Here is a 12408-nt window from a genome sequence, read left to right on the forward strand (position 1 = left end):
ATTGGTCATATTGACGGAGATCCAAGTCGGAAAGGAGCTTTCCCTGTATCATTTGTGCACTTTATTGTTGACTAAATTGCTACTGATAAGTGGAGACATTTCTCATTTCCAGCGGTCACAGAAATAAGTTTTGCTCTATTTCATTTCATCTACCTATCTGCAGACACCTTGCCAGCACACTGCCCAAGTCCTAGGTACTGTAGCTTACTTTTTTATTACCATTGTTCTGATTTTGGGACTTCTAGAACTTTTTTCTATGTGAAAACTTCTCATGATCAGTTTACACTTAAAAAAAAAAAACACAAAAAAATCCTCTTCCTGTATTTTTTTTAAGGTGAACTGAAAAGCTTTAACAATCAAAATCCATGTAAGTATGTGAACATCCCAACATAAAGGATGTTGTTTTTAAACCATTCACTGTTATTTTATTCTCCCTTTTTAACTTCACAATACCACACTTCAGTGTTGCTTCCCCACTCAAGGAAATTGTGTGCATTTGTAGCAGGGCAGTGCGTTTATCCAATTCTCGATACTGTTTCAAGTATTTGGAACCAAAACGTGCAAGCTGCTGCGTAGTTCTGAAGTGAACTCATTCAGCATTTTGCCATAGTGGCTGTCATCCAGATGTCAAATACTGCAGAAGAAACAATTCTAACTAGGTGTCTTTGGCCAGGTAGAAGTGAAAAAGTATTTCAGTTTACCACAGGAGAAACTTCTTTCTTTCAGAATGGATGTAGATATTTGCTTAAAGTTATCTGAAATCTGTGTTAGTCGTTGAACTTTCTAGGTCTGATTTTGTGAGCTTGAGACTGTTTTATTTTTCTAGGCTGCACGTGTGTGGAACCTGTTTTTCGAATGTTCTTTATGTATGTTACATCCATTTTGGTCATTTAATGTGACTACTGCTGGTTAACTAAACTGTGGCAATATTATTGAGTTACTGCATTAACTCAAGGATATGAAAACTGCACTTCCTGAAATGTACTTAACCATGATGATGGATTGCAGAACATTTCTTACACTTGTATCATTATAGTGTTTAGGCTCTTTTTTTTTCCTTCAATTTCTTCATGTGTTCACGCAGAACGTATTTGGTGGAAGACTTAGATAACTATCCTTGGTTAATAAGGTCTCTGACACCTCACAAGTACAGTACGTTACGTTCTATTTTATAAAAATGTGTGTGCCACTACCTTGCAAACAGTAATAGTTTGCTAACTCACTCTGTATTTATATAATATACCCACGTATATGGTAGCTACACTGTTGTTAAATCTGTTTTACTGATTTGTGAACAAAAGCTAGGCTATTGATAATTCCCAGCTGGTTGGCGGAAAGCACCAGTGCACATCAGGTGTCATTTTGGTGTTTGTATATTCTGGGATCGTACCAGTGTTTGCTTTTATGCTACAGGAAACAACTGATGGCATAGAGTAAGAAAAACCCATGTCTAGGTTACGTTGGCTTCGATCATATTTGGTGAATATTCTCTCTAGAGTTATCAGGATAACTTCAAATTTCTGACAAGTGGTGTTTAAATGTAGCCATCTCACGTGTAACAGAATGGAAAACAAGCCACTGCATGTACTTACTTGGAGAAAAATCACATGTGTTAATGCTGGGAGAGCAACACTGATCTTACCTTGTATCACTTTCCCTGAATGGTACAGCTGGTCGATAGCCTCTCCAACGTGTGGGTACAGCCGAGGATACACATAACTTTCATTTTCTTGATGCTGTTGCTGCAGTTTAAATGGGGAACAAACTGGAATGTTTCAAGATATTTTTGTTGCAAGTTGAAGCAAATTAGTCTGTATTTTCAAAGTTCCCAGTAAAATGATAGGGTAATAGTTTAGCACTACAGTTCTATTCACTTACTGAATTTCAGTTTGCAACACTATTTTGTATGTTTCTATCCCTGATAGAGTCTAGAGAGTAAATGGGCATATTATTTTGCACAGATCTCCTAATGTACAGTATTTTTAACACAGAATCTTATAGTGTACAACTCGTAAAGTTTAAACAATGATGCAAATTTTCCTTAGGCTCTGCTAGAAGAGGAACACACTTTAAAATTAGTCACAATCCTGTTCACTAGTCACTTAGGAACTAGGAAGCCTTTAGACTACACTGTAATAGCAGTGACAGTGCAGACTGTTAAAATGTTGAGGACCAATTAAGAGCAGCTAAGCAAAATTTCTCCCTAGATTTTCAATGTTTCTCAAAGTTTGCTTTTCCTCTGGCAGAGGAAGAAGAAATTCTAGAGCCTGTAGATATCTATTTATAATATAAAATTTAGAATTTTAAGTCCAAAATCTTGGCATATTTCATACAGCTTTTCAAATCTGATCAAAGTAATGATTCAAGAAAACTGTTAATAGACTATTAGGTTGCTGTGTTAACTGTTTAAAAAGGAGCAAAGGACACTTAAAAATGCAGCTTAGAATGCTATGAGATGTATAATATTCAATCCAGTGGTTTTTATTTTGTTTAGTTGCAGAGCAACTGTATATATTGTATAACCGAAAATCAACTCTTATTTTCAATGTCCTGGATGCGGTGATTTATAATTAGAGCATGATTAATAAATTTTACTCTTGTTAACCAGTCAAATGTCTGGAAAAATAAAACTACTTTTAAAATCACTTTGGCTCCTTCTCTCGTGTAACTCTGCGTTGCTTACACAATATTGTTCTTTGTGTAAAATGAGAATTGTGCAGGCAGCGCATCTTACATTAAAGGAGAGGTATGAAGAACCAGCTGCTTATAACCACTTTGCAGCTCTCGCCCTTTTGTTACGAGATCTACGTTAAGCAGAACTGAAGTTTATATTAACAAATTTGTTTTTTAAAAAAAAAAAGGAAGCGTCAGTTTTATTTTACATTTCTACAATATTGACATCAATATACAAAACGTGATTTAGGAAAAAGAAAAATGCATGTTAAATATAAAATTCTGTGTTGTTCCGGAAACATTCTGGTGGAATAATTTCTTCAAGTCAGGTCTGGGGAATGATGAAGTACCGCGCCGCACGGCTCTGTGCACAGCAAGTCTTTTCTAAGCTCGTGTGTGGCTGCAGCCAGTCTGCAGTATGACAGGGGAGCCCCATTTCCTCCTCGCACAAAGGCCCCTTGTACTGTACAGTCACGTGCTGCTGAAGAAAATCAGGACTTCTCTGACATTAAAACTGAATCAAAGGCCGTGGATAACACTTTGCAAATAGCTTGTGCTTGTTCCTGTATCGCAGAAAAACACACGCATTAATACTTTCTGAAGAACTTCTGAAATCGTCCGAACTCATTTAAAGCAGACCGTGACCTGTATCGGTCGTTGGGCAGATGTGCAAAATGGCATAGCACAAGTGAGATTTAATTTGATTTCTGTGGCCTGCAGTGACATGCGGGAAGCTGTTTTAAATGAGCTCTTTTGAAACAAGTCAGAGTAGTTAGCTTTCATCATAGCATGACGCTCGCATTCAGAAAATCAGTTCGTGTGATCCCCCAGCGCTTCTAAGCGTGTGTGTCATATCATAGCATCTCTGACAACGAATTCTCCTACTCTTAAGAGATCACTCCCATTGCCTATAAATATGAATGCATGCTTTATTACCAGAGCTGTTACTCAATCCCTCCCTGCTCTGTTGAATCTTAAGAGGTTTTGTCTTCGAAAATACAAATGGAGGATTCTCCTTAGCAGCTACAATAGCACACAGATTTGCAAAGCACTTTTTCAGGCACGCACATTTACTGACAGTTTTAGGGAATGTAAAGATTTTGTGCCGATCAGTGTGAAGGGTTTTTCCCCTCTCCAGTCAGGACAGATTGTTACTCTCTGTAATTGAACAATCCATCTTTTGCCAAAAAGGCTTCATAAGGCCCTTAGATTTCAGAACCTCCCTTTACAATCAAAATGCTGATAGCTAAATTAAAGACTGTAAACATCAACTCTTACCAAACTATGGCACTGATATACCCAGAGGCTGCATTCTTCAGAGGCCGCATCTGTTGTCTTCAAAGCCAGTAAACTTTTTCCTGCTCCCAGACCATCGTCATAGCAGACCATCCGTACAATTAAATAGAGAGCATGCCTGTGTAACACATCCTGAAACCATTTGACAAATAAAAGTTACTCTGGAGCAGTGCAACAGCTGTTACGTTTTCTGCACATTTTGATTCTCTCCCTGACAAAAGAATACCTCAGAGTTATTTACAGGAGAAAAGTACTCCTTGGTAAAACAGTGCAATTTTAAAAAGAATTTCTTCAAGGTTATAGAAGAAGTAGTGGCTTAACAGAATTTTAGCTTCAATTTTTGCTTGAGTTGCATTCATATGTGGTCTGTAGTCCTGGCCACGTTACCAAAGCACGTGTTTATTTCCCAGCTATCCTCCCTCACCCTCTATACTTAACCCACCTCATGCCATGTTATTTCCTGACAGCAGGTCTGCATTTGAGAAGCACTTTGGTGGCCCTACGTCGCATTTGATAAGATGTGTAGCACACAGACAGTTGAATGATACAGTGATGGACAAGAGCTGAAGACTGGTGTCCTGGTGCCCTGAAAGCTGAAAGGAGCCCAGAGCATTTCAGCACACCCCTCCCCCTAGGCTTCAGCTCCTAGGGTTGCCAACGCCTGCTTGCAGATCACTTTATGCTCAGCGCCAGCCAGAACCTTGCTGGCACCACCCCCTTGTATTGGGGGCTGCTCCCGACAACGTAAGACCTCCCTGCTGTCACGGTGCACTTGGAGAAATTAAACTGCTATGATGCAGAAACAGAAATAAAGACTATGTAGACAGCTAAAATTGGATGTACGACTCAGCATCCTTCTAGTTCTACTCCTCCAGTTATACATTTTGTGGGGTATTTTTTATTTTATTGTGTAAAAAAAAAAAACAAAACCCACAACCTACAAGTCCCCTAAACAAGATCCTTCTTTTTTCACTCTGTAGTAATTAAGAGGAAAACCCACAGAAAACCTGTGGCAGGAGCCACCTCTTTTTTCTCTTCACACACCGCCGCTACTTCTGCTCTGAACTGGTTATTTCTACATCATCACAGATTGCAGTGCACAAACTGTGCCACAAGTGTATGTGCATATATGCAATGTACAGATACACCAAGAAGTCCGAAGCCTAAGGGTGCCTTCTGTAAATACTCCTGTCTTTGGTTTCTAGTGGTTGCATCTACAAACAGTGCACATGTAATCAGTGAATTACGTCCGTGTATTTCAGTCACAAGCAATTTATTTAATGCTGGCTGAAATCCATGGGGAAAGACTTTTGTATCCTACGGTCAGTTCTCTTCTTAGCATGTAAAATAGCTGCCTATTCACCTGCAAAGTTACCTACAAATCACAGAACTTTCACCCTTCTCCCAAAGTCTTAAAAGATTGAATTGTTTGTAGGAATGCAGAGAAAATGATCTTTGCATCCTGCAGCTCTATGAGTGTAGGTGTACTAACATGCTACAGGACAAACTAAACATCAACAGTGACACATGCAAAAAGCCAGAATTTGGAAAACAAAATGCAATGCCCAGTGCAAGCTAGCTTCATCACGAAAGCTTGTGCATGCTCTCAGCTTGAAGCCAGATGAACAATGGATAAAAGTCTTAAAAATACCTATTTAACCTTTATCAAAGTACAAAGTTCTACAGTAACCTACGTTCTTACTGAGAATTAAAGAGTTTAGGATGATAGCAAAAACAGAACCCAAAGAAACTCAGTTTGAGGAACTATTCTTCCTCCCACACGTAAGAAACAAGTATTTTATTTTCTGAAGGGACCCAAAGGAAACTTTCTGGCTCTTGTCTGAGTATTCAGCTGTTGAGCAGTGCTATCCACCACTCTCACACTTGAGGCTTTTACACATATGCAGTGCTGTGTTGTTGATGGGTCATGACTTTGTAAGGCCAAGTACTTACGGTATCTGGGGCTCTGAGGGCAACCAGAAGGAAACCACATGACTGCAATACAAAGCTATACAAAGGCAACTGGAGGGCCCTGGGGAACAGTCTGGCTTTTTATTTTTAGCAAAACAACTATTTCAAGTGCGCTAAAGGAACATAAAGTACACACAGGAAATAATGCAAACAAATATGTTTGATCAGTAAGGTGGAATTACGAGGTTTTAATGCGGGAGTGAACTCACACTCTCAGATTAGTAGTGCAAAGCTAGAACTTTGAAGACGACAACTTAGGTATCACTGAAAAAAGTATACATTTTTTTCTCCCTCCACAATTACATCAACAGGAATTGAAACACTAACTCAGGCTGAAGAACCTATCGCCTTGGTCATCAGACATGCTCCTTCTCCCACATGAGAGGATGACAGTTCAGCCACAAAGGTGGTAATGCATGCCAAGGAGCATAAAAATTTCCCTTCTTTTTGTCTGCTGCTTTCTTAAAAGGCACAGATTTGTGCCAGAGAGCCCAGAAGAGATAGGAAATGAAGCAGCCTTCCAGTACCTGAAGGGGTCTACAGGGAAGCTGGGGAGGGACTACATTTATGTGGGCAGGTAGCAACAGGATGAGGGGAAATGGCTTTAAACTGGAAGAGCGGAGATTTAGACTAGATATTAGGAAGAAATTCTTTTCTGTGAGGGTGGTGAGACACTGGGACAGGTTGGCCAGCGAGGCTGTGGACTGAGAATGTGGAAGCATTCAAGGCCAGGCTGGATGGGGCTGTGAGCAACCTTGGTCTAGAGGGAGGTGTCCCTGCCTATAGCAGGGGGGTGGAACCAGATGGGTTTCTGCCAACCCAAACCATTCCTGCTGCTGCAGGAGCTTTTTTTGTTTTTGCTTAAAGCCAGAAGTGACACCTTGATCACAGAGACTGTGTGTCAGAGAAATACAAGAAAACGCTTTTTAACTCTCATCAAAAGGTTTGTTGTGAATCACTTACATACTGGTCTGATGTTGAAACTTTAATGCCGTATTTGGAAACGCCCATTATAAACTCCTCTTCACCTGGAACAAAAGGTAACTTTCCATCTTGCTTTGGAGGGAAACAAACAAAAGCCTTTAGTGCAGACAGAAGAATGTTAACAATGAAGATACAAAGAAGAAAGTGTTTTTATTTGTACTTAAGTCCACTGGCTTAACAACATCACCACCCCTGCTCATATCTTATGTGTGTGAAGTCTGATATTCTTGCATTTGTCCAGCCTCTTTGTTATGTTACACACTACATGAATCCAGAAGGAATCTGTAATCTCGGGTGGGTGATGGACGTTGGACCTCTCATGCTGCTCTGACTTTGGCTTATTTATGTTCCACACTAGCAGCACTTTTGTACTTGGCTGTAAAAATAGTTTTAGCATATATTCAAATACTTGAAGTGTCAAATTGCTGTAAGATAAACAGATGCTGTACTTTTAAAGGTACAGTTAACTACCTAAACCAGAACAACCAGTTACAGCTTTTAGTACAGAAATAAATACAAGCAAACACTTTGGCAAGGACAACCCAAATAATATTCTGGTTCTTTGGTCACAGGTTCCTAAGTGAACGTAAGCAGAAAATGACATCTTCCTCTACAGAAAAACTTATTCTACAGTACTTAGTAAATCCAGAGGAAATAATTCTTTGACAGGTACTGATCCTAGCAGAGCTGAAGATGATGTAACAGCTTCCTGGTGAGACATTCATTGCATAATGACTCACAAAAAGGGCTTTTGCTCTGAGTCTGCTTCTTCAGAACTGCTTTTTGGGAGCATCTTTTCCAGTTACTCAACTGGAGGGAACCAAGTATGACTGGTGTATTTTGTTTTATTTTTAATCAAGCTACGTTATTCTAGTAAGTCTAAAATGTATAATGAAAGGTGTCAGATCACATGATAACATGAAATAGACCTAAGCTGAGGATGTTCTAACACTGTTGGTATTCTTTTGCAACCCACTTACCTGGGCAACATCTATGTAATTTATCAAGTCCAATGGCCCTTCCAGATTTTTGCTCTCATTATGTTTCAGTTTTTCAATGGCACCAACATACTTAACTCTGAATTCTGCACATGTGTCAGAATTACTATTGCTCTGTCCTGCAATAAGATAAAACAAAGCAATTCTGAAGAGCTCAAGAACATTAATTCCAATTAATAAGATAGTTCCACTGGCATAATCAGAAAGCACGGGAAAGCTGATTCTACTTATCTATACACATTTTTAAAAGAATCCATTTGTTTTACTAGTGATGCACTGTGATCTGGTGAGCAGGAACAGGTAAAAGCTAATCTCATTACGCCTATCTCAGTGCAAACGTCAGCTTAGAAAAGTACGAAACACAGTATCCAGAATATTACATCAGATTTGTGCTATGTAAAACTGGTAACAAGCTAATTGAACTTTCCTTACTCAGATAACGTTACTTTAAAAGCACTAGATGATATAACACTAGATACTGTAGAAGCCAACAGTTGTGCATGCATTGGTCAGCAGTCTTAACAGATTGACTCAATTATTTAAAATAGGTATTTTAATATTTCATTTCCTGTTTTTACATAGACACATACAAAGTTAATTCTGCTCCATACTTACCTACTCAAACTCCAATTACATACCTGAGCTTTTTGTGGAGTCTGTATCGAGACTTGCCACAGTACTGGACCTGGAAAGTCCCCCAAGACTGGAATCTACAGACTAAGAAGAAAATTAACATCATCAGAAAGTTACCGAGAATAAATTGACAATTCACTTCAGCTGTCCTGCCTCAACTTTTTAAAATAAACTAATACTTGATTTGGTTATTTAAGCTGCACTGCAAAATGGGGAGGAAAAAAAAAACAACAACAAAACACAAACCAAAAACCCTATGCTTTTCCTGAAGCTATCTTCGTGCCTTACTACGAGCTAGACTGATACAAACTCAGCAGTCCACAAATATTTCAAAAGAAGGTGGAAATAAAAAAGAGAAAATGAACCTTAAGGTTACGTCCAGACTTTTCTGGTACTGCATCTTAACTTGAAGAAATTGACAACTACATGCTTGTCACCAATGCTTGCAATAACATAGCAGTGCAAGGGAAGTGAAACGGCACCTTGGAAAATCCAGAATATGCAACTGATCATTCCAAACCTATCAGAAAAACGGACACATTATTTAAAACAAAGAATAGCTTTCAGAAACACTGAGTAACCAACTGATACTGAAGAACAAACTCATTCTTGGCGCCCATCACCAGGCACCTCGAAGGGCGATGTTTTATCACTACAGAACAAACGTGCTGCTCCTTCTCCCAAGCCCTGGTACCTGCTGCAGGAGCTCAGTGTCTGTGGGCATCACTAGGGCAGCAACCAAGCAGCCTTCTCACAACACAACGACCTTACATGCATTCATTTTTCTACATCTCCTGGCACAGTCTGAGGAGTAGTTGAAGTAAGCAGCTCTCCCTGTCCGGCATGGCATTATATAGAGATCACAGCCTAAGGTCAGTGCAAGTGAACCACTGAACTGTCTGCTCAAAGCAGATGAATGTTCTTTGTCCACAAAGAGTGCGTACCAAAGCGGGCTTACCTTGCTTTTCGTACTGATCTCGCTGCTTTGTGAGCTGCTGCTGCTGTGCCGTTTTTTGCCTTTTCTAAACATGTTTTCATCGTTGGCTCAAGGAAGGCACTCTAGGCAGGAAAGACAGGCATGAAGTTCTCGCCGCAAGGAAAGGAGCTCCTGGCAGACACCAGACGGACCGCGCCCGAGAAGCAGGAAGCAGCAGGGCAGGGTCGGAGCAGGCAGCGGGAGCAGCCCCTCGGCGCGCCGCTCAAACCTCCCCTTCCTCTCATTCACCGGAGAAGCCCCGCTTTCCGCCAGCTCCGCTGCCGCGGGCGACAGGAAGAGGCCGCGGGGCGGGCCCGGCAGGCCGCAGCCGCCAGAGCGAGGGGCGGCAGCGCTGCGTGCGGCACCGCGCGCCCCAGCGGCCCTTCCGCGCCGCCCCCTGCTCCCCGCACCGCCGCCCCCAGGCCCCAACGCGACTCCGGGGCCAAACCGCCGCCGCTCCCGCCGCCCGCTCGCTCACCTCCGCCGCCGCGTCCCGCCCCGCCCCGGCAGTGCCTGCGCACTCCGGCGCTCCCCGCCCAGCGGAAGCGCGGCCGGGAGGAGGGCCGGCAGCCATGGCGAAGCGGAAAGCCGAGGCCCTGATCCCAGCGGAGGAGAGCGACCAGCTGCTCATCCGGCCCCTGTGAGAGCGGCGGGGCCGGGCTGGGCTCCGCTTCAGGCCGCCGGGGGGATTGGGGTCGGGAGGCGGAGGGTGTCCGTTCGGAGCGTTCCGTTGCGGGGTTTTGCTGCCGCTCCGGGCTCCTCCAGCTCCCAGAAACGGGCTGAGGAAGAAGTAACCTCCCGTCCTTGTCCGTCTCGGTGCTTTGGGAGTCAGGGGTGCGGGCATGCAACGCAACCAAGAACACCGCAGCCGTTTTCCAAAATTGGGGTTCTTTTTATTCTTGCAGCATAAATTGCATCCCATTTCCGTCGTGATAGATGTCGTTGTTCACTAACTTTAAATATCTGGGCTTAAATGGACAGGGGCTCGTTCAGCCTGGAGAAGAGAAGGCTGGATGGGGAGGGGAGACCTCACTGCGGCCTCCCAGTACTTAAAGGGGGACTGTAAACAGGAGGGAAATCAACTTTTTACGTAGGTAGACAGTGATTGGACAAGGGGAAATGATTTTAAACTAAAGGAGGAGAGATGTAGGTTAGCTGTCAGGGGGAAGCTTTTCACAGAGAGAGCGGCGAGGCCCTGGTACAGCTGCCCAGAGAGCTGCGGGTGCCCCATCCCTGGAGGGGTTCAGGGCTGGGCTGAGTGTGCCCTGGGCAGCCTGAGCTGGTACCTGATCTAGCGGTTGGCAGCCCTGCTCACAGCACGGGGCTGGAACTGCATGATCTTCGAGGCCCCTTCAGTCTCAAGCCATTCTATGATTCTATACTCTGCAGCCATTGCTTCTACGCAGAAAATTAATTCTGTGAGAGCATCTGACATACATCTATGGGATGTGTGTTCTTTTGGTGACTTTGGTGTCTTTTTGCAGAGGAGCTGGCCAAGAAGTAGGAAGATCATGCATTATTTTGGAGTTTAAAGGAAGGAAAATAATGGTAATTATTTCATGAGTGTATTTGTACACCCTCTCATCAGCCTGATCTACTGCCTGACTTGACTGGCAACCCCTGCCCATGGCAAGTGGTTGGAGCAAGATGATCTATGAGGTGCCTTCCAACCTAAGCCATTCTGTGATCCGTTACAGTACTGAAGAACACAAAAAGATGTTATAGGTTAAATTCACGTCCTCTCTGAAGGAACTATGTGGTAGCAGGCTTTACAAGGTGTGTGCTGTAAAATAAGTCTGTATTCCCGAACAGAATGCATGTGTCTAAGTGCAGACTATGAAATCTGTATGTGTCGGTCTTCAGTGAAACCTAAGGCTCATCTCTACATGCAGTTGTGTATAAACAGCCATGTGTAAATGCACACACATTCTTTTCCCCGTTTTCAGTTGTCTTCGCAGAGGGTAGCAGAAATATCTTCCATATAATGTTCTGTGTATTCGGGTAGTGTTGAAGTGTAAATGAAAGCTTGCATAGGCACAGCATTATTTACAAGAAATGGGGTCTTTTAAAAGGTATTCACTCTCCCAGTGGAGATAAACCATCTAGACAGACACACCAGCTAGGAAATCCAATGCTAAAAGCGGTGGTCGAGGAAAAAATATTTTTGTGTGTGATGCTAAAGGCTACTAGTTACTCATAATTAAATTATAGAATGGAGCAGTCTTTATATGTTCTTTTAGAGCAGGGGGGTGGGCCTGGTGACCTCCAGAGGTCCCTTGAACCTCAGCCATTCAGTGATTCTGTGGATTCGACGATGCTTTAACTTTTCTTCATTTGTTTGTTTTTTGAGCTTGATTGCGGCATCCATCCTGGACTGGAAGGAATGGATGCTCTTCCTTACATTGACTTGATAGACCCTGCTGAGATTGACCTCCTCCTGATTAGTCAGTAAGTTGCACCTACAAGTACAAAACGCACCAGGGTCATGGTGTGAACCACGCTCACATGTGTAGGTTAAGAGAGACTGAAAATAGGTGTTACAGAGCTGGCAAAATTTTTGTTTCAAACTTCTTAAAAATTAAGGATGTTCCATCACTTTCGACCATTGTGACAGCTTCTAGAATGTGTTTTCTACAAGACTACTTCTCTATTGGCTTTGAATGAAGAAGATTCCCAGAGATCTACGCCAGCTTTGAGTCTGCTTTAAATATTGCTTAGTGGCAGAGAGATGAAGAGAGCCATTTGTACGTTACTTAACCAGTCATAGCTAACGGTCCGTAAAATGCTGGGGTATGATGGTAGGTGTTTGTTCTACCTGTTTCTCAAAAGTAATTCCTTGGAATAGATCAAATTAAAAGTGCAGGCAAATAGTTTTAT

The 12408-nt window shown here is 42.3% G+C and overlaps 3 protein-coding genes across 8 annotated transcripts in view; 2 read left to right on the plus strand and 1 right to left on the minus strand.

Annotated features, from left to right (window-relative positions):
• The window catches only part of ASAP2 (ArfGAP with SH3 domain, ankyrin repeat and PH domain 2), a 92439-nt gene extending 89794 nt beyond the window's left edge, over window positions 1-2645 (plus strand). For all 3 annotated transcript variants that reach the window (XM_021390454.1, XM_021390455.1, XM_021390456.1), the window contains one exon: window positions 1-2645. In XM_021390454.1, the coding sequence (XP_021246129.1) occupies window positions 1-75 (75 nt within the window). In that variant the 3' untranslated portion in view covers window positions 76-2645.
• Window positions 2459-10099, minus strand: ITGB1BP1 (integrin subunit beta 1 binding protein 1). Of its 4 annotated transcripts, none has more exons than XM_021390463.1 (7): window positions 10010-10099; window positions 9514-9614; window positions 8561-8639; window positions 7905-8041; window positions 6904-6996; window positions 3952-4101; window positions 2459-3236 (listed from the first exon to the last, which is right to left on the minus strand). In XM_021390463.1, exons 2-7 carry the CDS (start codon window positions 9583-9585, stop codon window positions 3165-3167), a joined length of 603 nt encoding a protein of 200 aa, XP_021246138.1. In that variant the 5' UTR covers window positions 9586-9614; window positions 10010-10099; the 3' UTR covers window positions 2459-3164. The 4 variants fall into 4 exon arrangements, with proteins under 4 accessions (XP_021246138.1, XP_021246137.1, XP_021246141.1 ...); XM_021390462.1 differs by having other exon boundaries at window positions 6904-7020; XM_021390466.1 differs by having other exon boundaries at window positions 6904-6968; window positions 8561-9614; window positions 10010-10057.
• CPSF3 (cleavage and polyadenylation specific factor 3) overlaps window positions 10014-12408 on the plus strand; it is an 18889-nt gene continuing 16494 nt past the window's right edge. Inside the window, exons 1-3 of the mRNA XM_021390459.1 lie at window positions 10014-10171; window positions 11016-11079; window positions 11882-11979. Coding sequence (XP_021246134.1) covers window positions 10104-10171; window positions 11016-11079; window positions 11882-11979 — 230 coding nt within the window. The 5' untranslated portion in view covers window positions 10014-10103. The remainder of the gene's footprint in view (window positions 10172-11015; window positions 11080-11881; window positions 11980-12408) is intronic.

This window comes from Numida meleagris, chromosome 3 (assembly GCF_002078875.1).
Source record: "Numida meleagris isolate 19003 breed g44 Domestic line chromosome 3, NumMel1.0, whole genome shotgun sequence".
NCBI lineage: Eukaryota > Metazoa > Chordata > Aves > Galliformes > Numididae > Numida > Numida meleagris.